The sequence below is a fragment of the Dromiciops gliroides genome, chromosome 1 (genome assembly GCF_019393635.1).
Source record: "Dromiciops gliroides isolate mDroGli1 chromosome 1, mDroGli1.pri, whole genome shotgun sequence".
In the NCBI taxonomy this organism is placed as follows: Eukaryota; Metazoa; Chordata; class Mammalia; order Microbiotheria; family Microbiotheriidae; genus Dromiciops; species Dromiciops gliroides.
Window position 1 is genome coordinate 424,404,324 of NC_057861.1, and position 26,356 is coordinate 424,430,679.

Below are 26,356 nucleotides of genomic sequence, written 5' to 3' on the forward strand. Positions count from 1 at the left end.
ACATGCTTCTATTTTTAGTTAAATATAATTGAACTGATGCAAAGTGAAGTAAGCAGAGTCAGGGAAATATAGTATGACTATAACAATGGAAATGGAAAGGATATCCACAAAACAATTGAAAGTGAATGTTGTGAAATTACACTGAGCAAGCTGAGCCCCAACGAAGAGACAGGAGAAGACATTTCTCCCATGTCATTTAGAGAGGTGTGTATATGGGGGTGGGCTGGGCTTGGAGGATCCACAGCTGTACAACACTGCTTATAAAATGTCAGATTTTTGTTGTTGTTGTACTGGTCAGTTTACTGACTTTTTTTTCCTTTAAAAATTCTTTTATAAGGGATGGCTCTCTGAGAGAGGGTAGGAGAGAGAATATAGGGAGAAATCTAGTAAAAACAAAAGATATCAACAAATCTATTAATAGTAATTGTAATATTTCAGTAGATTTTAATTCAAAATTATCAAATGATTTTCATATATTTATCCTGAACCTTGTTCCCTGTGACATATCTAAAGCAGAGCAGTGGGTAAGCATTCCATGTATGTGCATTTATCTACATCTATATACTTTAGATCAAAGCTTTTAAAATATGGGTTCTTGACCGCACATGGGGTTGCATGACTGAACAAGGGAGTCACAAAACATTGGCAAGAGTAAAAGGTTATCATACTATTTCTTTTGTTTTTGATGCTGTTGTTTTTTTTCCATTTTGAGGTTTTTCATCATTGCTCTGATTTTTTCTCTTATAACATGACTAATGCAGAAATATGTTTAATGTTATTGTGTGTGTATATATGTATATGTATATGTATGTGTATATATATACACATACATATATACATATATATACATACTTACATACATATACATATACATATATATATATATATATATATATAACCTATATCAGATTACCTGCTGTCTAGGGGAGGGGGGAGGGAGGGGAGGGAGGGAGAAAAATCTGAAATTGTAAAGCTTGTATAAACAAAAGTTGAGAACTATCTTTACATGTAACGGAAAAAAATACTTTATTAATTTAAAAAAAGAGTAAAAGGTTATATATGCCTATTTTATATATCTATATACCCCGGCAGACATTTCTCAGACAAAGAGGGGTCATGAGTGGAAAAAGTTTAAGAAGCCCTGCTTTAGATGTGTATGTATACCTCTTTCTCTTTCTCTTTTTCTCTCTGTTTCTACAACTCTGTTTTTCTCTCCCTTCCCCCTTCTCCCCCCTCTTTTTTCCTCTCTCTCCCCCTCACCCTTTCTCCTTTCCTCCCCCCTCTCTCCCCCTTCTTTCCTTTCCTCCCTCCCTTCTCTTTTTCTTTTCTCTCTTTCCCTTCTTCCCTCCCTTCCTCTCTCACGAATATTAAGAATAGGTACATATATGCCCTCAGCTTTTATTTTAGAAGTTCTGCTACTTTTCAGCATCTCCTTCCCTTTTCGCTGATAAATCACATACACATACCAAAGACTAATTAAAGAAAAGAAATTTAATTTTGGACACAAAATACATAGACCCACAGAAAGAAATGTTGACACATTCAGTTTTTAAAAGGTTAATCTGTTTGTTTTGTAACAAGTAACTGCACAGAGACTGTGATGATTCAATTCAACAAGTGGTATTTAGTGACTACAAGGCATTGTATCATTTGCTTCCTACAAACCTATCAAGAATAGTAAATTTCACACTGTGTATACTCTGTATTGGATTGATCAGTTAATAAGCATTTATTAAATGTTTACTGAATGCCAGATGGGAAGGCAGTATTGCATTGTGGTTAGAGAGCTGGCCTTCAGGCCAGAAAGAACTCTATCCAAGATCTGCCTCTGACCCCTACTGTGTGACTCTGGGCCAGGCACTTATCCTCCCAGGTCCCAGGAAACACTCTCAGACTAGAAGATGTGGAGAAGGGGTCATCCTATGTTGGTAGATGGTATGTTCTTACCAAGAGTTTTACTACATTAGTGAAATTAGAGGTCTGTTAAAACAATGACTCCCTCTCTTTTCCTCTTCCTTCCCCCCCACCCTGCCATGTCAGACAGTATATAGAGACAAAAATGAGAGTTGTTGCCCTCAAGGTGCTTACATTTTGTCAAAAGGTCTCTAACTCTGTAAGGACACAGGGTCATTTGGTGTAATTTGCCCTTTTGGGTAAGATGTGCTTAGAACATGTCCCAGGAGCCATCATTTCCAAAACAACCAGTTGATTTGGCCTACTTGACCTGCCCCCCAGGTCTTCCTTGTGGCATTGAATCAGGGAAGAGAAGAGGAAAGACTCGGTTTCCATAGTTCTTGTATCCACAGGAATATGTATTATTGAGGAGTGGGTTGTGGGGAGGCGTGCAAAAATGTAGGGGCAGAAGGCTACACCTTCTTCTTTCCAACAATGTAATCAACCACTAACATACCTGATACTACCTAAACCAGTGAGTAACATTTGGTGGAAAAAAAGAAAAAAGAATAGTTGTCTCTTCCCTTTCTGTTTTTATGTACTCAGTAAATTTTTAAAAATACATATAAAACTGATGATCAATAATAATAGTTAACATTTATATAGCACTTTGAGGTTTTCAAATTTAAAAATATTATTTCATTTTATCCTTACCAATATCTTGGGAGGTAATTGCTATCATTATCCTCCATTTACAAAAGAAGAAACTGTGGCTGAGAGAGATTAAAAGATTCACCTAAGCTCACATAGTGTATGTCTGAGGGTAGGTTTGAACTCATGTCTCCCTGACTGTCCACTGCACTACCAACGTGTCTCTGTTGTTGCTGTTCACTTGTTCAGTCCTATCCAAATCTTTGTGACTCCACTTGGAGTTTTCTTGGCAAAGATACAAGAGTGGTTTGCTATTTCCTTCTCTAGCTCATTTTACAGATGGGGAAACCAAGGCAAACAGGGTTAAGTGACTTGCCCAGGGTCATATAGCTAGTAAACATCTGAGCAAATAACTGCCTCTATTTTCATAATATTAATAATGGTCTTTCTGATTATAACACACACCACCCCCTTCAGTTCCCCCAAGTTTTTTTTTTATTTTAGACTTTTATTAGGAATCATGACTTTTTTAAAAAATAAAAGTATTTTATTATTTTCCAGTTACATGTAGAGATAGTTTTCAACATTTGTTTATATAAGATTTCCAATTTCAAATTATTCTTCCTCCCTCCTCTCCTTCCCCCTCCCCTCCCGTAGACAGCAGGCAATCTGATATAGGTTTATATATATATATATATAATATATATAACGTTAAACATACTTCTCCATTAGTCGTGTTATACAAAAAGAACCAGTGCAAAAAGGAAAAACCTCAGAAAAGAAAAACAGCACCAAAAACAAAAGAAACAGTATGGTCCAATCAGTATCCATATTCCACAGTTCCTTTTTTTTTTCTGGATTTGGCAAGACTTCCCCCAAGTTTTAATTTCAGTACTCATCTTTCTACTTTGGGAGCTGAAGGGAGCAAATTTCCAGAACTGTCCTGTAACAACCTATTGATTCTTCTCCACATCCCTTTTAAGGCCTTTCTCCCTTGTTCCTCCTTGATCTGTATTTCAAAGGAGCTTTGGCTGAAAAGCTGATAAGTAGCCTGGACTATAAGTGTAATATCTTGCATAAGCCAGATTTTTTTGTGTGTGTGCTGATGACCAATACTCCAATAGAGAGAAGTAGTAGAATTTTAAGTGATAGGTTTTATGCTTCAATAAATCTATACTTCTGGGTCATTGTTGCTATTTTATTGGGCCAGTAGTCTCAAAGGCAGAACCGTGCTGATAAGCCATTTTGCCAATGAAACTAGAAGTCACTTTTTCCACTCTGAGTTTAAGTATAGATTTCTTAAAAGCATGTCAAAGTAAAAGTCAGGACTCTTTAATGTGCAAAGTACACGACAAGTACAGTCTTCAACATTTTACTAAGTTCATTTTTTTTCTAGTTCTGAGTTTTAGGACAGGTCCAAATTTGTGCATGTGAATCCCCTGAAGTGGTCCCATATATTCAAGTTGGTACTAGTCAAAGTTATAATTATGTAAAATGTGATCATTAGTTCTAGCCCAATGGAAATGTGCAATACGAATTGTAATAATGCCACCCCTTCAGGGGATTCACCATTCATAGTAATCAGAACCTATCATTGATATTAAATATAGACAAGCTAGTTAGTTTTGCTACCTGATACTAGTGAAACAATTCAATAAATTCAATTAAATTTTTAAAGGCATTTAAAAGTGCTTACGTTTCCCCATTTGCCTACACAAATATTATGAGGGGCTTTATGCCTAGCATTTTCATGATCGACCTTGCTTGCTCAAAAGGAAATGAGGCAAGCTTGATATGACTGATTGTTAATGAATCTAGTCTAGCTTATATTAATAATGGATTTACTTGGTAAGTAAATCCTTGGCAGGACATTGTATACTGATCTCCAGACACGGTCTTTACCTCATGGATTCTTCCCCCCCCCCCCCCGCTCATTTTATATTTATTTAGAATGTTATTTTCCCCAATTACATGTAAAAACAATTTTAACATCCATTTTTAAAAAGTTTTAAATTCTCTTCCTGCCCCTCCAACTTCCCTTAAGAAGGCAAGCTTTCAACATCCTCATGGATTCTTACAGAAGTAACATTCAAAATAGATTGAGGGAAGATCACCGGGAAGATACAAAGTGCTATGGAGTACTATGTGAGGCTGAGGAAGGAAAGAAGGATGATTCTAGCAGAGGAAGACCAAGGAAGTCTTCCTGGAGGAGGTGACTAAGTAGGAATAGAACAGGTGAAGAGAGATATAGACCAAGTGTATGGGCAAAGTTATGGAGGCTGGAATGCAGGGGATGTGCCATTGAGTCCTTGTTGCTGCTTTTCATTTAAACCTTGCATGAAGCATGAATCTTAGCCACATTTCAACAAATGGTCATGAATGAATGAAAACCCATTTTATTAATTACTGAATAAGTGCAAAGCACTGTGCTAAGTCCTGGGCATACAAATGAAAGAAGACAACTTCTCTCAAGGAGTTTATACTGTGATGGGGGACACAACTTATAGTGAAGCAAAGCAGATGGCAGTGCCACTGGCTGAATTTTCAGGAATGGTGTGGTGGTGGGTGGGATGTCACTGCAGTTTTGGCACTAGGCAATCTGATTTGTTGTTATTCTTAACATCTGCTACACACCCAGTGCTAAAATTGGATACTGGATTATCAAGATCCATATTTTAGATATTTTGCTTCTATTAATGGAGCCTAAAAATCACTTGAATTTTCTTCTTTACCTGCATCACATGGTTAATTCATTTTGAGTTTGCAGTCCACCCTCAAGAAGTTCACTCTCTAATGCAGAAGACAGTATGTAGTCTGAACTTCTGCAATTGATTTTTTTTTAACCCAAGTATAGGCCATTGTATTTACCTATTTATCCATATAAAATTAATTGTCTTATATTTGATCTGCTCCTCCATTCTGTAGAAATCTTCTTGGATCCTGATTCTACTATCTAGAGTGCTAGCTGTTCTTGCACATCCATCAGTCCAGACGTGTGTCATTTATAGATTTACTAAACTGGTTTTAGATTGTCTTCTTGTTAGTGATAAAAATGTCCAACATAATAGGGGCCAAGGATGGAGTCTCGTGGCATTCCATCAATTGGCATTTTTGTTTTGTTTTGGTCTAGACAATCAACCAGTTCAGAATCCATAAAGCTAATGTTTTAGTTATTTCCATTACAGTAATGTTATATACATAATTATATTTAATTTAAGAGAGAAGCACATCTTAATTATATACTTCTATTTACATTTTTCCATTTGCCTATGCAAATATCTATCACAAGGGGCTTCATGCATAGGGTTTTCCTGAGTGACCCTGCCCAAAAAGAAATGAGGCTAGCTTGTTATGATTGATTCTTAATGGGTCTAGTATGGCTCATATTAATAATGGATTTACTTACTAAGTGCTCACAAATAATCCCGTTAATATCTCTTATAGATTTTTCATGGGGATTTGGAAGCATACCATCTTACCGGTGGTTTTGGAAAACCCATTTTCTTTCTCTGTTTTCTAAAAAGAAATTAGTATATTATGTACTTTTCTTTAGTCATTTTGCACTGAGAAGCAGATTCTCTGTTCATTCAGCTGGGTTTTATAACACATGAAAGCCGGTAAATAGTGGTTCACCAAAAACAAAATACTTGTCACTTGCCACTGGCTTTCTGATCATGAACGTTTTTTGTACTTAGGTAGGTTGTATGGTGGAGACCTTTCGTACCAGGCCTGTGACTTTGGAAGTCTTTTCTCCTTTGTAGCCTCTGCCCTCAAGAAGCTCACACAGTATGTAAATAACTAGTCATACACAAGATAAATACAGAATAGATGAATGTAACATGAAAGGGAGGGCAGCTGAGTGGTGCAGTAGGTAGAATGTTGGGCCTGGAGGCAGGAAGACTCATTTTCCAGAGTTCAAATCTGGCCCCAGACACTTTCTAGCTTTGTGACCCTGGTTAAGTCACTTAACCCTGTTTGCCTCAGTCTCCACATTTGCAAAATGAGCTGGAGAAGGAAATGGCAAACCACTCCAGTGTCTTTGCCAAGAAAACTCCAAATGGGGTCAGAGTCAGATAGGATTGAAATGACTGAATAACAAAATTTAGATTGTCACGTTTGTGGAGGAGATTAAGACTGGAAAAATAGGAAGGGGGCTACATTATGAAGAGTTTTAAATGCCACAGAAACACTTATAGTTGATTCTGCAGGTAATATAAAGGAGTCACTGGGATTCCTTGATCAGGTAAATGACACGGTTAGATTTACACTTCAGAAGAATCACCTTGGAAGTTGAGTGGAGAACGGATTGGAGTGGAGGTATACTTGGGCAAGGGAGACCAGTTAGCAGGTTGTTGTAGTAATTAATGTGAGAGTGGAAGGAGACCTGCATTGGGGTTGTGACTGTGGGGAAAGGACAGAAGTAGGCATACATAAGAGATGATGTGAAAGTTGAAATGACAAAATTAAGCAACCAATTGGATATATAAGATGAATAAGAGTGAGGGACCAAAGAGGATGCTGAGGCTTTGAGACAGGGTGGTGCGATAATAGGAAAATCAGGAAGAGAGGATGGGTTTTGGGGAAAGATATTGAGGGGTTCTTATCCATTGTTTCTTTGAATTTAGTTCTCATGACTGTGCTTATTAGTTAGGTAAATAAACTTTGTAGGGGCAGGAGACTAATTTCCCATACATTGAAAAATGTATATTGGCATTAGCTAGGCAAAAAATAAAGGATTATTTTTGTCCAATTATAAACAATAAATATTAAATTCTTACTTCGTACAAGGCATGGTATTGGGAATAGACTCTACAGAACATAACAATCAAACATGTAAGAAATATAACAAAGCAAAATCTCTTTCTTCAAGGAACTTACAACCTAATAGGGGAGATATCATAGGCCAACACAAGCATAATAGCAGTTAAAATAAGTGCCAAGGAGAAGTCTGTATATAATGGAACACGAGGGGGCAGCTAGGTGGCACAGTGGATAGACTACCGGCCCTGGATTCAGGAGGACCTGAGTTCAAATTCGATCTCAGACACATGACACTTACTAGCTGTGTGACCCTGGGCAAGTCACTTAATCCTCATTGCCCTGGGGGGAAAAATGGAACCGAGAGTTGAAGAGGGTTGTGACCTCTTTCAGCAGGAAGTACATGAAGGTGAGGCTGGAAAGATATTTTGGTCCTCGATGTGAAAGCCCTTAATTGTCAGACCAAAGATTTAGGGACTTTATTGGGGAGGCAATAATAGAGAGGCAGTGGAAATTTTAGAGCAAAGAAGCGATGTCATCAGAGGTGTGTATTAGGAAAATTACTCAGCCTACTATGTGAAGGATTGATTGGAGAGGGGAAAGACTGGAGGCAGAGAGAGAGCAGGTAGGAGGCTCTTTCAGTAGTCCAGGTAAGAGGTGATAGACCTGACCTTGGGTTGTGGAAAGGAGGGGACCAGTTATCAGATGTTGCAGAAGTTGAATTGCCTGGACTTGGTAATTGATTGGATGTGGAGGAGAGGAAGGAGGGTAAGATTATAAAGAGATTTCAAGTCTGGGTATCTGGGAGGAAGATGGTGGTGTCATCAACAGAGAAATGAAGCAAAGCTTAGCTTTCTTTTAAACATATAAACATCTGTATTAGCACATAATCCAGATGGAAAAAATTGCTGTTCAATTGTTCAACCCAGACTATTGATGTCATGATTTATTCAGAGAGAAGATAGGCATTATGTAAAGCCTATCCTCTTTGGGCACATGGGGATAGCTAAGTGTCTCATAGGAGTTAAGGGAAGGGGGACTAGAATGAACAAATGGAGCATCCTTTTTTCACCTCAAATGCATGCCGTCCATTGTGTTGGTCTCAGCAGTATTCATTTCAGATTGTAACATCCCTGTCTAGAGACTTTCATATCAATATATTTGATGTGATTCTTTGTATGTCATCACTAGACTTCAAAGATAGATTTTTTAAAAAAAGATGAGCTTTAATACATACACTGTGATGGAAATTCAGAATACTTTGGACTCAGTTAATTACAGGATGCATTTATTGTGCTTATTTTATGTTCAAGACAAAGTTTCAGAGAATGGGATACAAAAAAGGAAAGTAGAACAGTCCCTGCCAGCAAGGAGTTTACAATCAAATGGATGGAAGGGGATTTTACGTACATAAATAAACAGGGCATGAGGAAGGATGGATTAAACACAAAGGAAAGATTCAAACATCAGAAATTTGAGGAGGAAAAGGTCACTTTTAACTGAGATCAGGGCAGGGCTAAGGAGGAGTTGTATGTAGGAGATGACCTTGGAGTTTGGAACTTGAAAGCTGAGAAAGATGTCAGAAAGGGACAATGTGAAGGGGGAGGGTGTTCTGAGCCGGACTAGGGAGATGAGGACAAGAGTGGAGAACAACTAGTATTTCAACTCAGCTGCAGTGGAGAGGTCAGGAAGGGACTAAAACTGGGAAGGCATAATTAGAGTCTGATTTGGGGAAGCTTTAAGGCCCAGCCTGAGGAGATTTTATTATAATTCATAGGCATTAGTTTACTCCCCAGAGCTTTGTTGTTGTTCAGCCATTTCAGTCTTGCCCTTTTGTGGTTTTCTTGGCAAAGATACTGGAGTGGTTTGCCATTTCCTTCTCAGCTCATTTTACATATGAGGAAACTGAGGCAAACAGGGTTATGTAATTTGTTTAAGGGTCACACAGCTAGTAAATATCTGAGACCAGATTTGGATTCATGAAGATAAGTCTTCTTGACTCCAGGCCTGGCATTCCATTCACTACTCCACCTGCTTGCCTTTCTCCAAAGGTAGAGTCTTATTAAAGTTAGACCCATGTGATAAAGGGAAAGATTGAAACAAGGAGACCAATTACAGTAAATCAATAAAGATTTATTAAGCACCCATCATCATATGCCAAACAATGTGTTAGGGGCTAGAAATAGGAAGACAAAAATGGAACTGTGCCTGCCCTCAATGAGCTCACATTTTGTTGGAGAGATAACATGTAGGTAAATACAAAATAGATGCAAGGTATTGGGGAATGGCATGCTAGTTCAGGTGAGAGGCAATCAGGGTTTGAACTTAGGTGTTAACATTGTGAGGATGGATGCAAGAGACATTCCTGAGCTGAAATCTCTAGGGACTGTGACTCAGTAATCACACCTGTCAGTACTTTCAGTACCCAGGATGTAATTCACCTGGGCCAGGTGACACACACTCTTCAAAGGAAGCAGAATCCTCTCCTAATCCTCTCCCCTACTTCCCTTGGATATCAAGTCTTATCAGTGCTTTTGTGTTCTGTTCTTTCTAGACCTGAGAAGACTAGCCTAATGAATAGAGTATTGGCCTTGTAGCCAGGAAGATCTGGGTTAAAATTATGCTTCTGACACCTACAAGCTGCATGACCCTGGACAAGTCCCTTAACTGTTCAGTGTACTGGATCTGAGGTGTCAAATGTCATTTGGAAATATTTAACAAAATAAATAAAAATTCAGTACAAGATAGATAATGTTAACATGTGACTTTATAGGTCATTGTGCAGCCTGAAGTGATCCTCGTGTACTCTAGTCACCCTGTGTTTCCCAATGGGAGCTTCACACCACTGCTTTAGGCAACTCTCAGACTATAAATAGCAGAGAAGGGGCCAAAGTGCATGGGTAGAAGGCGTTTCCACACCTGGGAGTTCCTTCTACCATCGAATAGCAGCTTGATTCCTTATCCCCTAACTTCTAGTCCTGCCTGCCCTCCTCATTTATTCAAATCAGTTATCCAAGATAGTTCTCTTTAGTATTGGTAGGCATAGGAGCATGGATTTAGAGCCAGAAAGGACCTCAAAAGCCATGGAACCCAACTTCCTCATTTTACAACTGAGGAAACTGAGGCTGAGAAAAATTAAGATGTTTGCTATGGGTCACACAGCAAATAAGTGTCTGCAGTTGGTTTCAAACTCACATCTTTCTGACCTTTGGACTTTTAAATCCAGCGTTCAAGCTACTGAACCACTTACTGCCTCTAGTTCAACTTTGACTCTACACTTAGTTATTCCCATACCCTTTACCAAAGAAACAGTTCCATCCATATTCTTTGACCCTCTTTTCTCCAATATGGCAAGCTTCATTTGACGTCGATATCTATTTTAAGCCAGCGTTAGCTTTTCTGACTTTATTACACCACTATGCCATAATCTGCCCTTGTTTCTATCATATACACATGTGTGTTTATGTGTGTGTCTATATATACATATATACAAATATGTAACGTTTATGTGTATGTGTATACACATATACATATATGTATGAGTGTATGTACATGTATGTATATGTTGGTAGTTGTTGTCTAGTTGTTTTTCAGTTGTATCCATTTCTTCATAACTCTGGGGTTTTCTTGGCAAATACACTGGAGTGATTTGCCATTTCCTTCTCCAGCTCATTTCACAGATGAGGAAACTGAGGCAAACAAGGTGAAGTGAATTGACCAGGGTCATTTAGCTAATAAGTGTCTGAGGCCAGATTTTGACAGCTCTGCTTTTTCTACCTCATCAGGTATAATTCTTTGTCTTTAGACATGCGAACTTGAGAGCTTTCTACTCTCTTTCCTGGGCTGACTTCATCTGTAGAATTTCAGTCCCTGGAATGTTACCTATTTTTTTCTCTGAATTCTGAAATCTTTCCTAAAATAAAGGGTATTTTCTAGAGCATGTCTGCCTTTTCATTTCTATCACATATCCTAAGATGGAGTCATTACTTCTTCCCCATATTTCCCAATGGGCTGATGAAAAGTCATGTAGAGAATAGAAGTTTCCCTGGTTCCTCCATATTTGAAGAAAGAGATTACTGTAAAAGTAAGCCAGATTATTAACTAGCAGATTTTTGAGATAATTGCATTCCCCATCATAATTGTATCATGTGCCTGTGTCAGGCTTATAATCTGTTTGTTGAATTCATCTATTTCCTCTTTCTGTCTAGGCGGTCTAGCCGACATCAGGTCTGCGCTAAGGAGGATGAGTCTGGTAGCAATGTATATAGAATCAACTGCAAGGAGAGTGTGCAATTAGGAAAGATTGTCAGGAACCTATTGCAGTAATCCAGGCATTTGATCTTGAGTAATATATAATGGGTTGTGGCAGTTCAAATTGAGAGGAGAGAGATGAGCATAAAAAACATTGTGTAAGTAACAATTCCAAATGACTCATGATGAAAAATGCCTTCTACTTCCAGAGAATTGATGAATTGAGTGCAGACTGAAGCCTATGCCTATATATATATATATATATATATATATATATATATATATATATATATATATATATATACACACACACACATATAGATAGATACATACACATACATATATGTTTATATTTACATATTTATATTTTTGCTTTCCTTCATTTTCTCTTTTTTCTTTTCTTTTTTTTGGCAACATGGCTAATGTGGAAATACATTTTATATGACTTTATACGTATGATGGGCATCCTGTTTCTTGTCTTCTCAATGGGTGGGGAAGGGGTGCAGGGAGGAAGAAAATTTGGAACTGAAAATTAAAAATTAACAAAAAATGAAATATTGTGGAAGGATATTCAGTTGGATAGTCATACTCAGTATCTGATTGTATATGAAAGGTGAGGGAAGAGTCAAAGTTTGAAACATTTTTGACTAGGTGCCATGGCTAGAAATAGTTGGCATTTATAAAATAATTTTTAACTCTTGTTCCATTTCCCTCAGAAATTTTGGCTGAATTTGTCCCCAAGCTGTATTTTCCTTGTAGGTTTTGCTTATAAGGAAAAGGAGAAGGGAAGGTATTAAGCATTTATATAGCACCTACTCTATGCCAGTTACTGTGCTAAGTGTTTTACAAATATTATCTCAGTTGATCCTCAAAAGAACCCTTTTATCATCATCGTTTTAAAATTGAGGAAATTGAGGCAGAGGTTACGTGACATGCACAGGGGCACACAGTTAGTAAGTGTCTGAGGGCAGATACGAATTCAGGTCTGATTCTTGGTCCAACACTTTATCCACTGTGTTGCTTAGTTATCTTTCATAGATGTTTTGGAATCATTGTATTCTTTGGATTTCTGTCTTGGGCATCTCTGACACCAGGATAGGTCTTTATGGAGGGATTCTATATTTTTGTTCCTTTGCTCATTCCTCTATCTTTATTTCTTGACTCTAGACTTTGTTAGGGCTAGGCTTTGCATGCATCTCTTGCTTGGGTTCTGCTGTTGCTTTCTCTGGGTATTGAGTGCTCCGTGATTTAAGGATCTCAGGAATAATCCAGCTAGGTATCTGCAAGCTTGCAGTGGGCCCAGAGTGGTCTGATCCAGAGCAAAGGCTGATTGCTTCCTTCCTGCTCTAAGTTTTGCAAGCTCTTGACCCCGATTTATGTCTGAACAACACAATGGTCATCTTGCTCCTGGTTAGAATTACAGTACACTGCTCCTGGCCCCAGCCAGTAGGAATCTATAAGTCTAGAATAATGAAACTGCAGGCTTCCTTTTGTTGGTTTGTTTTTGGCAGGGCAATGAGGGTTAAGTGACTTGCCCGGGGTCACACAGCTAGTAAGTGTCAAGTGTCTGAGGCCGGATTTGTACTCAGGTCCTCCTGAATCCAGGATCAGTGCTTTCTCCACTGCACCACCTAGCTGCCCCCTGCAGACTTCCTTTTGATCTGAGCTCCCTGTTCTGGCTGTTTTGCTATAGGTTTCAGACTGAGCTGGGGGTTGGAACTGCGACCCTACTCTGTTCCTAGAGTCGGAGCCACAAAGTTGCTACTTCTGGCCTGTATATGTTCCTTGTCCAGGTCTAGCACCTCTAGATGAAAATCCACTCCTCAGACCACACTAGATGTGTGAACCAGCCTGGGGGTCTGAGTGACAGAGCTACCAATGGCACCTGCATCAAACCCCTCTGTGCTGGAGCAGTGACTCTTCTTGCCTTAGTGCACAGCACTGACCCTCCTCAAATCCCCTACTAAATGAGTAAGAGGAGGATACCAAAGTGGAAATGAACTATTGAAACTACAGACCTGAAACTCCTGAGAGATGATCAAAGTGGAAAGTTTAGATTAGATAATTACCTCAATCTGCACTGAAATGATAGGAATGAATGAATTGACCAAGGAAAAGTGTTTAGAGATAGGAAAGGAGAGTCAAAGACATAACCTTGGGAACATGGTAAAGAGTACTGCTTAATCAATATTAATTCTGTTGAAATGAGTTGAACAAGAGCAGCAAGATGGTGCAGTGGATAGATAACAGCCTGGAGTCAGGAGGACCTGAGTTGAAATCCAGGCTCAGACTTTTACTAGCTGTGTGACCCTGGGCAAGTCACATAACCGAGGCTGCTAGAAAGAAAGGAAAGAAGGAAGGAAGGAAGAGAAAAAGAAAATGAATTGAACATTCTTTAAGGGGTCAGTAAGAAGATGAGTTAGGAAAAGAAACAACAACAAAAAAAGATGCAGTTGCATCTTTTACTTGGGAGAGTTCCATATAAATATTTGCAATGAGTATGATGTCTCTGGAAAACAAATGGGAAATTATTTAGGATGGGGGTGTGGTCAGCTTTGTCAAATGCTGCAGAAAAGTCAAAGAATAACAGGACTAAAGTCGGCTATTAGATTAGGTTATCGATTAAGCAATTGCTATTTGCCACGATGCATTTTCTTCAATATTTAATGTGGACAACGACATGTAGGTATCCTTAAACTTTACCAACCTGCCAATGGGGCCTGTGGCTCAAAATAAGTTTGTTTGGTTTTTTTTTTGCAGGGCAATGAGGGTTAAGTGACTTGCCCAGGGTCACACAGCTAGTAAGTGTCAAGTGTCTGAGGCCGGATTTGAACTCAGGTATTCCTGAATCAAGGGCCGGTGCTTTATCCACTGCGCCATCTAGATGCCCCCTCAAAATAAGTTTTAAGAGCCCTCCTCTAGAATTGTCATAGGTATCAGTGAAGGGATTGTCCTCACTGGGAGTTCTCTCAGCAACAAAAAAAAAAAGTCCCAACTCCATAAAAGCAAACGGTTATTTTGGAAAATACAGGAAAAAATCCCAGACCATTGGGAAGCAGGGGGATAGAAGTGGGGGTGGTATACCATTAAAACTGTGTTTTCTTTGCATCTAACAGGGAGGTACCTGCTTCCAAACACCATTGCGGAGCAGTCATGGCTGGCAGCTGCAGAGACCTCCAACCTCATCCGGATGCGCAGTCAGGCTCTTGGTCAGTCAGCTCCTTCCCTCACTGCTAGCATGGTGAGTGAAATGCAGGCTTCGTTCAGGCCTGAAAGAAAGGACATGGATTCTTTGCTACAAGATAGTCGAATTTCAAGGGCAGAGTAAGGGTTGGGGGAGAGAAACACATAGCCATGACGTGCGCGATGACAGGTTTTCCCGCCCTGTCCTTTGGTTTGTTTAACCTGGGCAGTAGGAATTAAATGATTAAATAAATGATAAATTAAATTATTAATAATGTAAATTATTAATAACTGCCTGTTAGAAATGAGTGGTGTTTCCAGGAATGTGAGGGTGTGGAAACCTGTACTTTAAATTACCTGATATTGCTTTCCATTGTTAAATCTCCTTTAGAGTATTTCCCATGACTTTCTCTTCCAAGTTAACTTCCTGGTTTCTCTACTCTTTTCTTTGCCAGGCAACAACAAAATTTTGCCAATAAAATGGGACAGAAAGAAAAGGTCTCATTGAAAGACAATATATGTATTAAACCACATTTCCCATTTAGAGTTATCTCACGGGACCCTCTTTTTGGTTCCAGGTTTTACACTCTTGTGTAAAAAAAGAGGCTATAAAAATGGCTTAGCATTTAGAGTTGTTATCTAATAGGCCCCTCTTCTATTAGGTTCCTGGTTTTACACTCTAGTACAACAAAAAGGGCTATAAAATGGCTTTTGTACTTAATTTCTATTAAATGTGGTGGATGGGGATTTGTGTGGCCATGGCAACATCTGCCACGGGAAGATGGGTTTCAAACTCCATCATGAAAATACTATAAGAACTACATAAATCTTTGCAGGTCCTTATCTGGAATCTTTTGCATGGGGAGTCCTTTTGTTAAAGGATGAAAATGAGGGACATTTGTACAGATCTTTAAGATTTGGGAGGCACCATTCTCACAGCAGCACTGTGAAATAGATAGTGTTTCTGTTTTACAGGTGAAGAAACTGAGGGTCTGAAAGGTTGAGTCACTTGCCTATGGTTACTAAATGTCTGAGACAAGATTCAAATCCAGAGCTCCTGACTTAAATGCCCTCCCACACTGCCTGGTGTCTCATCTTGGCTAGTCCATTAATTAGCCATGGAGGCTTGGACCATTCTCTTGATTTCTTGGTGCCCCAGTTTTCCTATAAAACATGGACGTTGTCCTCAGTTTCCTCATCTGTAAAATGAGAGGGCTAGAATCTGTGGTCTCCAAGTTTCCTTCTAGCTCTAAAATTATTATTCTATGAGCCATTGCTAATGTCTAAGGTCCCTTTTAGCTCTAAAGACTGATTTCTTAAGCAATTTAAGTTCCTGACTGTTCCCAAATAAGTTTTTGTTGGTTGAGCTACTCTTCTCAAGACCTTTCGTGTGTGCACAATGAGGCTGCCATTTGTAAACCTGATCTATCTTTTTTTTGGTGGATGTTAAGTTTACACCTAATTGTGCTTTTAGTCCCAGGTAGCAAGAAGTCAAATTCATCTTTTTTTTTCCCTCCTCTGAGAAAATGTATTAAAGCTTAAGGTAGAGTTATGCCTGTACCACTTGAGAATTTTAAGTCTTTTCAGCTAGCAACTTTTGAAGTAAAAATTATTTCTTAAAAACTGTGGTATTGGGGCAGCTAGGTGGCGCAGTGGATAGAGCACTGGCCCTGGATTCAGGAGGACCTGAGTTCAAATCCGGCCTCAGACCCTTGACATGTACTAGCTGTGTGACCCTGGGCAAGTCACTTAACCCTAGTTGCCTCACCAAAACAAAAAGCAAAACTGTGGTATTACTCTTGTATCCCTCCGTAGTAACAATGGTTGGTTTTAATTGGCAATGATAACTCTGACAGTGTTGGTCAAAGCAAGCTTGTCATGATATCTGGGGTAAAGTGTCCAGATGTAGGAAACATTTATTCTCTGCTGAAGTTCTGTTTGATGCTGAGCTAAGATATTTGCAAACAGGACCAAAGAGATCTTGGGAAACGGTAGCAGACAAATGAGGAGTTGTATAAAATTGTGGTGGGCCTCATTCCATTTCCTGCTCAGAATTTCATTATTTAAATTGAAGATGTTTGCTTAAAGGGAAGACCTCAAAAATACTGAAGTGATTTCATAGCTAATTCAAATTTTTTTATTCAATTGGATTTACGTATAAGTGCCTACTATGTGAAAGGAACTGTGATATGGATAAAGAAAAACAACAACATGACAATCTCTATCTTCGAGGAGCTTCCAATGTACTGGGGATGGCACTATACATTGTGTAATATGTTGCCTAAACCAGGGTTTTGCTCATTATCTTCCCCTGGCATCATAGATGTCACGTTAACAATTTTGGATTTTAAACCTGCTTTTAGCTGGAAAATTATTTCACCCCGTCTTTTTGTGGTTTCTGGTGCTCCAGGAATTGTCTTATGGCATTATTTGAAAGTATTTGGAGGGGTTTTGGGGAGAACTCAGGCAAGTCACTGCCTTTCCTCTGCCATCTTGGCTCTGCCCCCTGGAATTGTAAACCCCCTTTTAAAATGTATTTTTTTCTTCTTGCTTTTATTTCCTAGGTTTAAAGCACATTGCAAACTTTAAAGGGCTATTTTCTTTGCATTTTCCTCTCATATTTAAATCACATCACAAGCTTTAAAGTTTTTAAAATTTTAAAATTTAAAATTTAAAGCTTTTAAATTAATAGGTTATGATTATTGTGGTTATTTGAATCTCAGTTTTACTTGCTAAATGAAGACAGGATGTCATCAGCTTTTTAGTGAGTACTTTGTAGTACTTGGTGGTCAAGTTTATTAACCAGGCAACTCTCACCTCTCCTTCCCTCTCCACCCCAACCCCCACCTCCATTGATGCACATATTGTAATCTTAGGAAAATATTGGTTAGCTGTTTGCCTCGTCTCCTTTGTTTCAATGATGCAGAATAACAGCAGGAGAAGATGGTCCCTTCTGGTGTCCCCATTGTCTCCATTTCCTCATTATTCTGTTCTTGTCTCAGGCCAGATATCACTGCCACACAGCACATGCAATTATAGTGCTGAAAGTCTTATGATACATTTTTCTGTGCCCAACTTTCAGCACAAACATTCTAAAGACTACATAGTGGGGAAAGGTCATATATTTGATTCTTCTCTCTTTAGGGAGAATAGAATAGAATATAGAAAGTAAAGGGGAAAAGTATAGAAAAGTATATTTTTAAAAGTATAGAAACTATTATAGGATATTTTAACCAGGCAATTTGAGTAAAGAAAGAGGAACTTTGATTTCCTGGTGAATGGAGTGGAAGGGTAGAAGTTCCCCACTGTGGGCAGTTTGTATATTGTCTATCTCTTCTTTTATTCATGGAGAAACTGACCAAATCCTCTAGTTGTGAAACTGATCATTGGTCCTCTCTGTTCTCTAATGGATAATCTATTGAGTTTCTTCACCTCAGTCTAGAGTGATCTTGTTACTCTGTTATGAATCCCAAGAGGTGCTCTGAAATTCCACAGTATCCTCCAGTTTTGATCAGCCTTTAAAATTCTGAAATACAAAGCATCCTGTTTATCTTGGAGAAGATCCCTGAAAAGTGAAAGCAGCCATGTACTTAGTTGCCTCTGCTGTCCTTGTAGAAGGGTAGTAAACACTCCATGCAAGAGTCATTTTAATTTTAAAAGCAAACTGACTTTTTGGCATTTTGTGGTTCCTTGAAGAAATAACAAAATTAAGGGAGATGATAGGTGTTTTCAAGTGTGAGAAGACAGGATACCACAGAGAGGGCTTTCCTCAGCAGTATACTGCCTTGTACAATATGGCAGACTGATGCCAATATGCAGGAAATTCATACATGTCTACAACCTTGACCTGAGTGGATGCCAATGAGATATAAATGAGGTTACTTAGGTTTTGGCAGGTGTAGCCTTCAGTAAACGTGTTGTCTGCAGTTCCTTTGATGTCACAGACAGATTAAGCATTGCTAACTACTCTCTTGGTTAGGAGATGAATTCTTAGCCTGAAGTAGCTCATTTTCCTTGGCTCTGCTGAATGCGGTTGTGCTGCCTGAACCAGACACATTGGACGCCTCAGATAATTGGCTTGGTGCCGCTTTTTCCTGAGTAGCCAGATAGTGGGCAGAATACATGCTTAGTGACTATCTGCCTGCTGGGGTACCAGCCGGGAGTGCCGATGAGGTGTCAGATGAGTACTCCATATACATTAATCTGGAGAAGGGAAAAAGTCTTCTCCCATTTGCTTCTTCCATCTTTCTGTCCCTCCCTACACACAGGTAGTTTATCAAAGAAGCTGCTGTCATCAAAAGCAGATGGATTTATACAGATGCTCCTCTTTGGCAAGCAGACGGGAATTCAGGAGGCAAAAACATGGCAACTTATCAGTCTATAGGAAAATACGAGGGCAGGAAGCCTTGCTGACTAAAATTTGATAATGGTGCATGTAGCAGTCATAAGAAATGCCAACTTGTGCGATACTTAGCAGTAACGGATGAGTGTCAGCACACAAAAAGGAATGGATTTCAAGGACTCATTCTCTCTGGTTAATTTTTCTTTGTGTTATTTCCTTCATCCTTCATTTCCTTCACTTCCCATCCTTGAACCCTTTATATATAATGCTCCAGTTTCTTCGTGTCTTTTTTTAAAGTAGGCTCTAGTTGTCTAATTTCTGTTAGACCTGTGGCTTAGTTTTATATATTCAGTTATTTGGCCCTTTCAGTCAATCCATAAGTATTAGGCAACTACTGTGTGCCACACACTGTGCCAAGCACTGGAAATTTTAAAAAACAGGCAAAAGGGGGCAGCTAGGTGGCGCAGTGGATAGAGCACCGGCCTTGGAGTCAGGAGTACCTGAGTTCAAATCCGGCCTCAGACACTTAACACGTACTAGCTGTGTGACCCTGGGCAAGTCACTTAACCCCAATTGCCTCACTTAAAAAACAAACAAACAAAAAAAACAGGCAAAAGATAGTCCCTGTTCTATAAAGACACACACAGAAATAGACACATCAGATATAAATTAGGAATGGGAAGGGGAGGGAAACAAACATTTGTTAAACACCTATTATGTGTCAGGCATTCTGTTAAGAGCCTTATAAATATTATTTCATTTGATTCTCATAACCAATCTAGGAAGTAGGTTCTGTTATGGTCCTCATTTTATAGCTGAGGGAACTGAAGCAGACAGGACCGCTTCTTCTTCTTCTTCATTTTTTTTTGGGGGGGGGCAGGGCAATGGTGGTTAAGTGACTTGCCCAGGGTCACTCAGCTAGTAAGTGTCAAGTGTATGAGGCCGGATTTGAACTCAGGTCCTCCTGAATCCAGGGCCAGTGCTTTATCCACTACGCCACCTAGCTGCCCCCTGACACCACAGCTTCTAAGTGTCCGAGGCCAAATTTGAATTCAGGTCTTTCCAACTTCAAGCCTACTCTTCCATCCAATGCACCATCTTCTTCACCTTTCAGAAGTCAAGCTCCAGATTGGGCTGGGTTTGAAGTCAGTTCACCTTGGTTCAATTCAACAGGCATTAAGTACCCACTATGTGGTGGGTGATAGCTAGCATTTATATATAACTTTATGTTTCCCAAAGTGTTCTCCAAATATTATCTCTTTTTTTTTTTTAAATATGGAACGCTTCACGAATTTGCGTGTCATCCTTGCGCAGGGGCCATGCTAATCTTCTCTGTATCGTTCCAATTTTAGTATATGTGCTGCCGAAGCGAGCACCAAATATTATCTCTTGATCTTCACAGCAATCCTGGGAGATAGGTGCTATTATTATTCCCCATTTTACATATGGAGAAACTAAGGCAGAGAGGTTAAGTGACTTGCTTAGCATCAAACAATTAGTACATGGTAGAAGCAGGATTCAATTTGGGTCTTCCTGACTTCAAGTCCAATGTTCTCTCTGCTGCATCTGTCATATGGGTGGCAAGTATGACTGGGAGAAAGGATGTTTCTTAGAGACCAATAGTCGAGTGTATGGAAGCCACGAGGCAGAGTGGGGGTGATGAAAGGCTCTGGACAAAAAAGCAGGAAGTGATGTGTTCCTTTCAAATGATATAATCATTTGAGGCAATTCAGTATTTCTGTACTTAGTGTGGAATGAAGGTAAACAACTACCTTTTAATTTCTCTCTTCCCTAAAATTCTTAACCTGCTTATGGCATGATGATGTTGGAAGAAATTTCTCCTAGAGAGATGAGTTCCTCCTCCTCTGCCCCCCCCACCTTTTTATTGCTTCTAAGTATGAATGCCACCTTTAAGCTTGACACATGTTAGGTTTTATAAAAAAAACCTTAAGTGTTTTCTTTTTATTTGTGTTCTCAACACTTAGCACAGTGTCTGGTATATGGTAAACACTTAACAAGTACTGGTGGAATAATAGTACAAATAGCTAGTATATCTGTGTACATATATACACTCATATAAAACACACTTATACATATATATCCCTATACATCTATACACACACCCCCTATACATCTATACACATACATACACACATCTATGTGTACAGATGTATAGATCTTATCCCATTTGATACTAACAGCAATCTTGGGAACCTAATAGCCATAATTATTATTATCTTTATTTTACATATGAGGTTACTGGGACAGACAGAGGTTAATTCATTTGCCCAAGGTCACCCATATAGGAAGTATCTGAGGTAAGGTTTGATGTCAGAACTTCCTGAGTCTAGTCTAAACTAGCCAAAACTCTTGCAAGAGAAATAGTACATTGAAAGAATCTAGATGAATATTTGTGTTTGTGTGTGTGTGTGTGTGTCTATAACAATGTCTTATAAACTAGGGATAGATAATGTGCTACAGAGTGTATTTTTCTTTCTTAATACTTTAAATATATGACATCTTGACTTTATGCATGTGTTACTTGTATGGTTACTTAACATTATACTAATAAATCATTATATCTCAAGAGAAAAATCTGGCATGAGATCCAGTTAATGCACAATGAGATTTTATCTTTTGAATCTTATCGTAGGAATACTTTTAGTACATTTTGATAAATTGTTTTATGATAACTTGTTCATATAAAGCTATGAGTTGACATTCATTACTAGATATAGATTCACTACTGTTTTCCTTTTTTAAAAACATCATTTAACCAACAACTGATCATTTTAACAAGCACAATATTGACCCCTTCACTTTGATCCATCACCTGTCCATAAGGAGTTGTGTGCATGCTTCATCACTGGTCTTCTGAATTCAGTGCTGATCACTGAGGCCTTACAGGCTAAGCTGTTTTCCTGTATATTATTGTGACCACTGTATCAGTTGCTCTGCAGGTTCAGATTACTTTGTTCTTCATCGGTCCATGCAAGTCATCCTAGATTTCTTTAGACCTATAGTATTCATCAGTTCCCATGGCAAATTAACATTCCCTCACATTTATATACCACAGTTTGCTAAGCCATTCCCAAATTTAGTCCCAAAATTCCCATTTTGCTTCTAGTTTTTGCTACTTAGCCTCAATTTTTTTTTGTGGGGCAATGGGGGTTAAGTGACTTCCCCAGGGTCACACAGCTAGTAAGTGTCAAGTATCTGAGGCTGGATTTGAACTCAGGACTTCCCAACTCCAGGGCCAGCCCTCTATCCACTGTGCTACCTAGCTGTTCAGGATCATATACCTAGTAAGTGGAGAGCTGTGATTCAAATCCAGGTTGTCTAACTCCAAATTGAGTGCTCTGTTTACTACTCCATATTAGCCCCATTTTCACTGTTTTTGTGAGTGAAATGGAATAATTACACACACACACACACACACACACACACACACACACACACACACACCTTTTCCATGCCTTTCTTTCCTCAGGTAAAATTTTCATTAGTCAACTACTGCTTCAGAAGAGATTCATTGAAATAAACAGAATTACTTGAGAATCATGAAATACAGGAAAAGCTTTGAAATACACCTAGGTGCATAAGGTTTTAAGTTGAAACTGTAGGTCCCTAAATAAAACTATATGACAGGACCCTTTTCCAGATCACTGCTCTGAACAATAACTAATCTTTACCATATTTCATAGGAGTATAACCTCCTCTGTGGTTTCCAAGGGATTGGGGGCAACTTGCAAACTCCATTGTATGAGCTCAATTCATTCATACTTGCTGACCAATTAAGTAGAATAAAGAATTGCTGATGCTGAGATACGCATCGATCCCATGGTAAACTATCAGATATGGAGCACATGTACAAGAGCTGAAAAACATTGACTTGAAATATATCAAGGAATATCCATAAAATGGGCAGTAGTCCATATCTCCATCACTGTCCTGCCACAGTAGTTGTTGGTAACTTGTATTGCTCTTGCGGTTAATTTAACTGTGGAGTGTGAGTATAATGTCCACACCTGAAGGCATTATTCTACAATTCAGAAAGTACATATTTTTTTTTATCCCAAGAGCAGGAATCTCAATTGTGAAATAGTGCCTTCAGCTGTGGATATTATAATCACAGTCTCAGGAGCTCTTGTATTCCAAGAGTAATACATTTCATCGTTATTGCCCTCAGAGCCAGGTACTGTTTATATTAAGGGAATGAATTTTCATAACTCAGTAGATAAATAGCAATGGGGAAGCCAAGAGTGGATTATTATAGGTCAACCCTAATCCGTGAAAATAAATCTCATTACAAACTCATCTGGACCCATTCATAAGACTAGCTAGTGTAACATGAGCATAAATTTGAAACACTACTTAAAATTAGCCATTAAATCCTAGCTAAGACTCTTAACTACTGGTTTCAATGAAGTCATATCCTAAATATGCATGCTTATGGCAAGTGTAAGTGCTCCCAGGAAGTCATCAGTAGACACCATTGGGTGAATAGTGTGAGCTGATTGGCTAATGGATAAATGAAGGACTGTATATTTTTATTTTGGTTCATTTTATTCAAATGGTGTATAGTCTTAAAAAATTATTTTAGAGCTTCCTGTGCCCTAATTTCCCAAACTTGTAAAATCATTAATGCAAAGCTGGAAGGAACAACTGTTACACATTCCTGCTGATGACTTTGCAGTAATTTACCAACATTCATTATTAGATGGATATCCTCATCTTTCACATTCAGAGAAGCCGATACTTAATGATGTTGCTATCACTTAGGGCAGTGTGCTTGGAAAGGTGTTGTCTACTACTGAAAATTATTGATGAAGTTTATAAAAAGGCCCGTAGGATCATAGATTGAAATGAAGCCCCTCATTTCACAGATAAAGAAACTGAGAAACAGTAAGGTTAAGTAATTTGCCTGAAGACACACAGGTACTAATAATCAGAAGTAGGACACAGATACTGACTCTATTAGAGCCAGAGCCCTTTCCACTGTATCAGTCCCTATTGTAGGCTTTAGTCATTGGTACAGTGTTCGTGGAAGTGGGGACACTGGACATTAGCCTTGAGAGATATCTAGGATATAAAGAGGCAGTATAAAGAGAGGTAAATGGATGTAGAACTAGCAAAAACACAGTGGAAATGATAGGACCATAGATTTAAAGTTTCTAGTAGGGACCTCAGAGGGCTGCTTAGTTGTTTTTTGTTTGTTTGTTTTTTGTTTGTTTGTTTGTTTGTTTGTTTGTTTGTTTTTTGGTGAGGCAATTGGGGTTAAGTGACTTGCCCAGGGTCACACAGCTAGTAATTAAGTGTCTGAGGCCATATTTGAACTCAGGTCCTCCTGACTCCAGGTCTGGTGCTCTATCCACTGCACCACCTAGCTGCCCCCAGTTGTGTGGTTTTTGTTTTTTAAACGAAATGAAGTGCCTTTGTTAGTCTGTGCTATTTGTCAGAACTGTGCTTTTAAGTGAATAAAATAAAATACATAGTATTATGAAGGAAGGCAATTCTAGTGAAATGTGGTTATTAAAATATTTTTAAAATAAATTCATGGACACTGGGTTAAGAAGTCTTGCTTTAGATCAAATCATTTCTCATTTATAGGCAGGGGAACTGAAGCCTGAAGAAGGAATGTCATTTGCCCAAAGTAACATCCTGAATCAGAGGCATAGCTGGGACTGGAACCCAGGTTTCCTTGACTCCCAGGTCCCCACTGCATTTTCTGCTCTATCACTGTTCCATGTAGCTGCCTCATACCAGTATGATAAAGAAGAAAATGAAAATCTGTAAAATGGGGGTAATAATGTCACCTACATCCCAGGGTGGTTGTGAGCATCAAATGAAATAATATTTGTGACGTGCTTAGCACAGTGGCTGGTATATAGGCATTATATAAATGCCAGACTATTATTAGCTATCCCATCCACTAAGAATATCAGTAGGCTTGAGGCCATAGGAAGAGGTGTCAGGAGACATGGTTGGATGAAATGATACATTGAGCATCTTTTGATTGATGTTTCTATTTAGAATGGTGTGTTGCTTTTGACACAGACAGAAGGGGAGCACTCAGCTCCAGGAGCTTTGAGTACCAAGGAGATGAAGACACCTGACTTCAAAATTCTAGTCTTGGGAGAACAATAATATACATTAGTAAGAAGAATTTAATGTCCTCAAATGGATGAGGAGACAGACACCATCAAGCAGAGGGTTTCTGGTCACTGAGTACATTCTGATTGATTATGGAAGTTGGGAATGGGGGGGGGGGGAATCACCTAAGCACCACAAGTGCCACCTGGGTCCTCAGGATATCCTCAGCCTTTTCTTTTTGAGCCAAAATGACCATGTGGTTGTTTTCATAGAGAGAATAATAGGACGTTAATAATTCCCTACTGGATTCTGATTTTTTTTTTCATATGGCTTAGCTCCAGTGAATCCCCAGAAAAATGAGTGATGGGGCTAGGTAGAAAAACCCAGCTCAGGTATTTTGTGACATCATAAATCTTCCCTGCTACTGTTGAGGAAAAAGCTATGGTGGTTTACTATGGAAGTACACCAGTCTTAGTCTTCTTGGGTTTATTTCCAACAGTCAAGGAAGGTTGTGATGGAAGACATTTTTAAGAATCTGGAAATTCTTTTACTTAACAATATGTAGCAGGAGCAATCCTTGGTTATGATCTGGGTGTAAAATTATAGAGCAGTAAAATATGTGTTTATGAAAATATTTTAATCTAATTGGTGATTCTGTACACTGTTCATGACAGATCCTTTTCCCCACCCCATAGGAGCTTTTCTGTGATGTACTTGATTTCCTTAGTTTCCAAACCTCTGGCACATCTTTTGTTTGTTTGTTTGTTTGTTTGTTTGTTTATTTATTTATTTATTTATTTATTTATTTATTTAGCAGGGCAATGGGGGTTAAGTGACTTGCCCAGGGTCACACAGCTAGTAAGTGTAAAGTGTCTGAGGCCAGATTTGAACTCAGGTACTCCTGAATCCAGGGCCGGTGCTTTATCCACTGCGCCACCTAGCCACCCCTTTTGTTTATTTTTAAATGATTCTTCTCTTTTTTGGTTGGCCACTTGCATCTAGTATTTCGAGGGTTTTTTTTATTAGCTTTAAATATCTGCATCTTCTGGATACTAGGCTGAGATTCCTTTTCACCAACACTTATTAGTTAATGTGGTAAATGAGGAAATGCAGTAGAGTGTTTAAGCAATCTACTGCTGAAGTTATCCTCTGACATGGACTAGAGTAGTTGTTTGGGTGGTGATT

General features: G+C 38.8%; 1 protein-coding gene and 1 non-coding gene across 2 annotated transcripts in view; one reads left to right on the top strand and one right to left on the bottom strand.

Moving 5' to 3' along the window:
- The window catches only part of MAST4 (microtubule associated serine/threonine kinase family member 4), an 808,011-nt gene that overhangs the window by 260,393 nt on the left and 521,262 nt on the right, over window positions 1–26,356 (top strand). Inside the window, exon 3 of the mRNA XM_043988945.1 lies at window positions 14,670–14,794. Within this exon, the coding sequence (XP_043844880.1) occupies window positions 14,670–14,794 (125 nt within the window). The remainder of the gene's footprint in view (window positions 1–14,669; window positions 14,795–26,356) is intronic.
- LOC122737448 lies at window positions 20,348–20,454 on the bottom strand. The gene has a single exon (XR_006354282.1). It is a non-coding gene; the product is annotated as a U6 spliceosomal RNA (small nuclear RNA).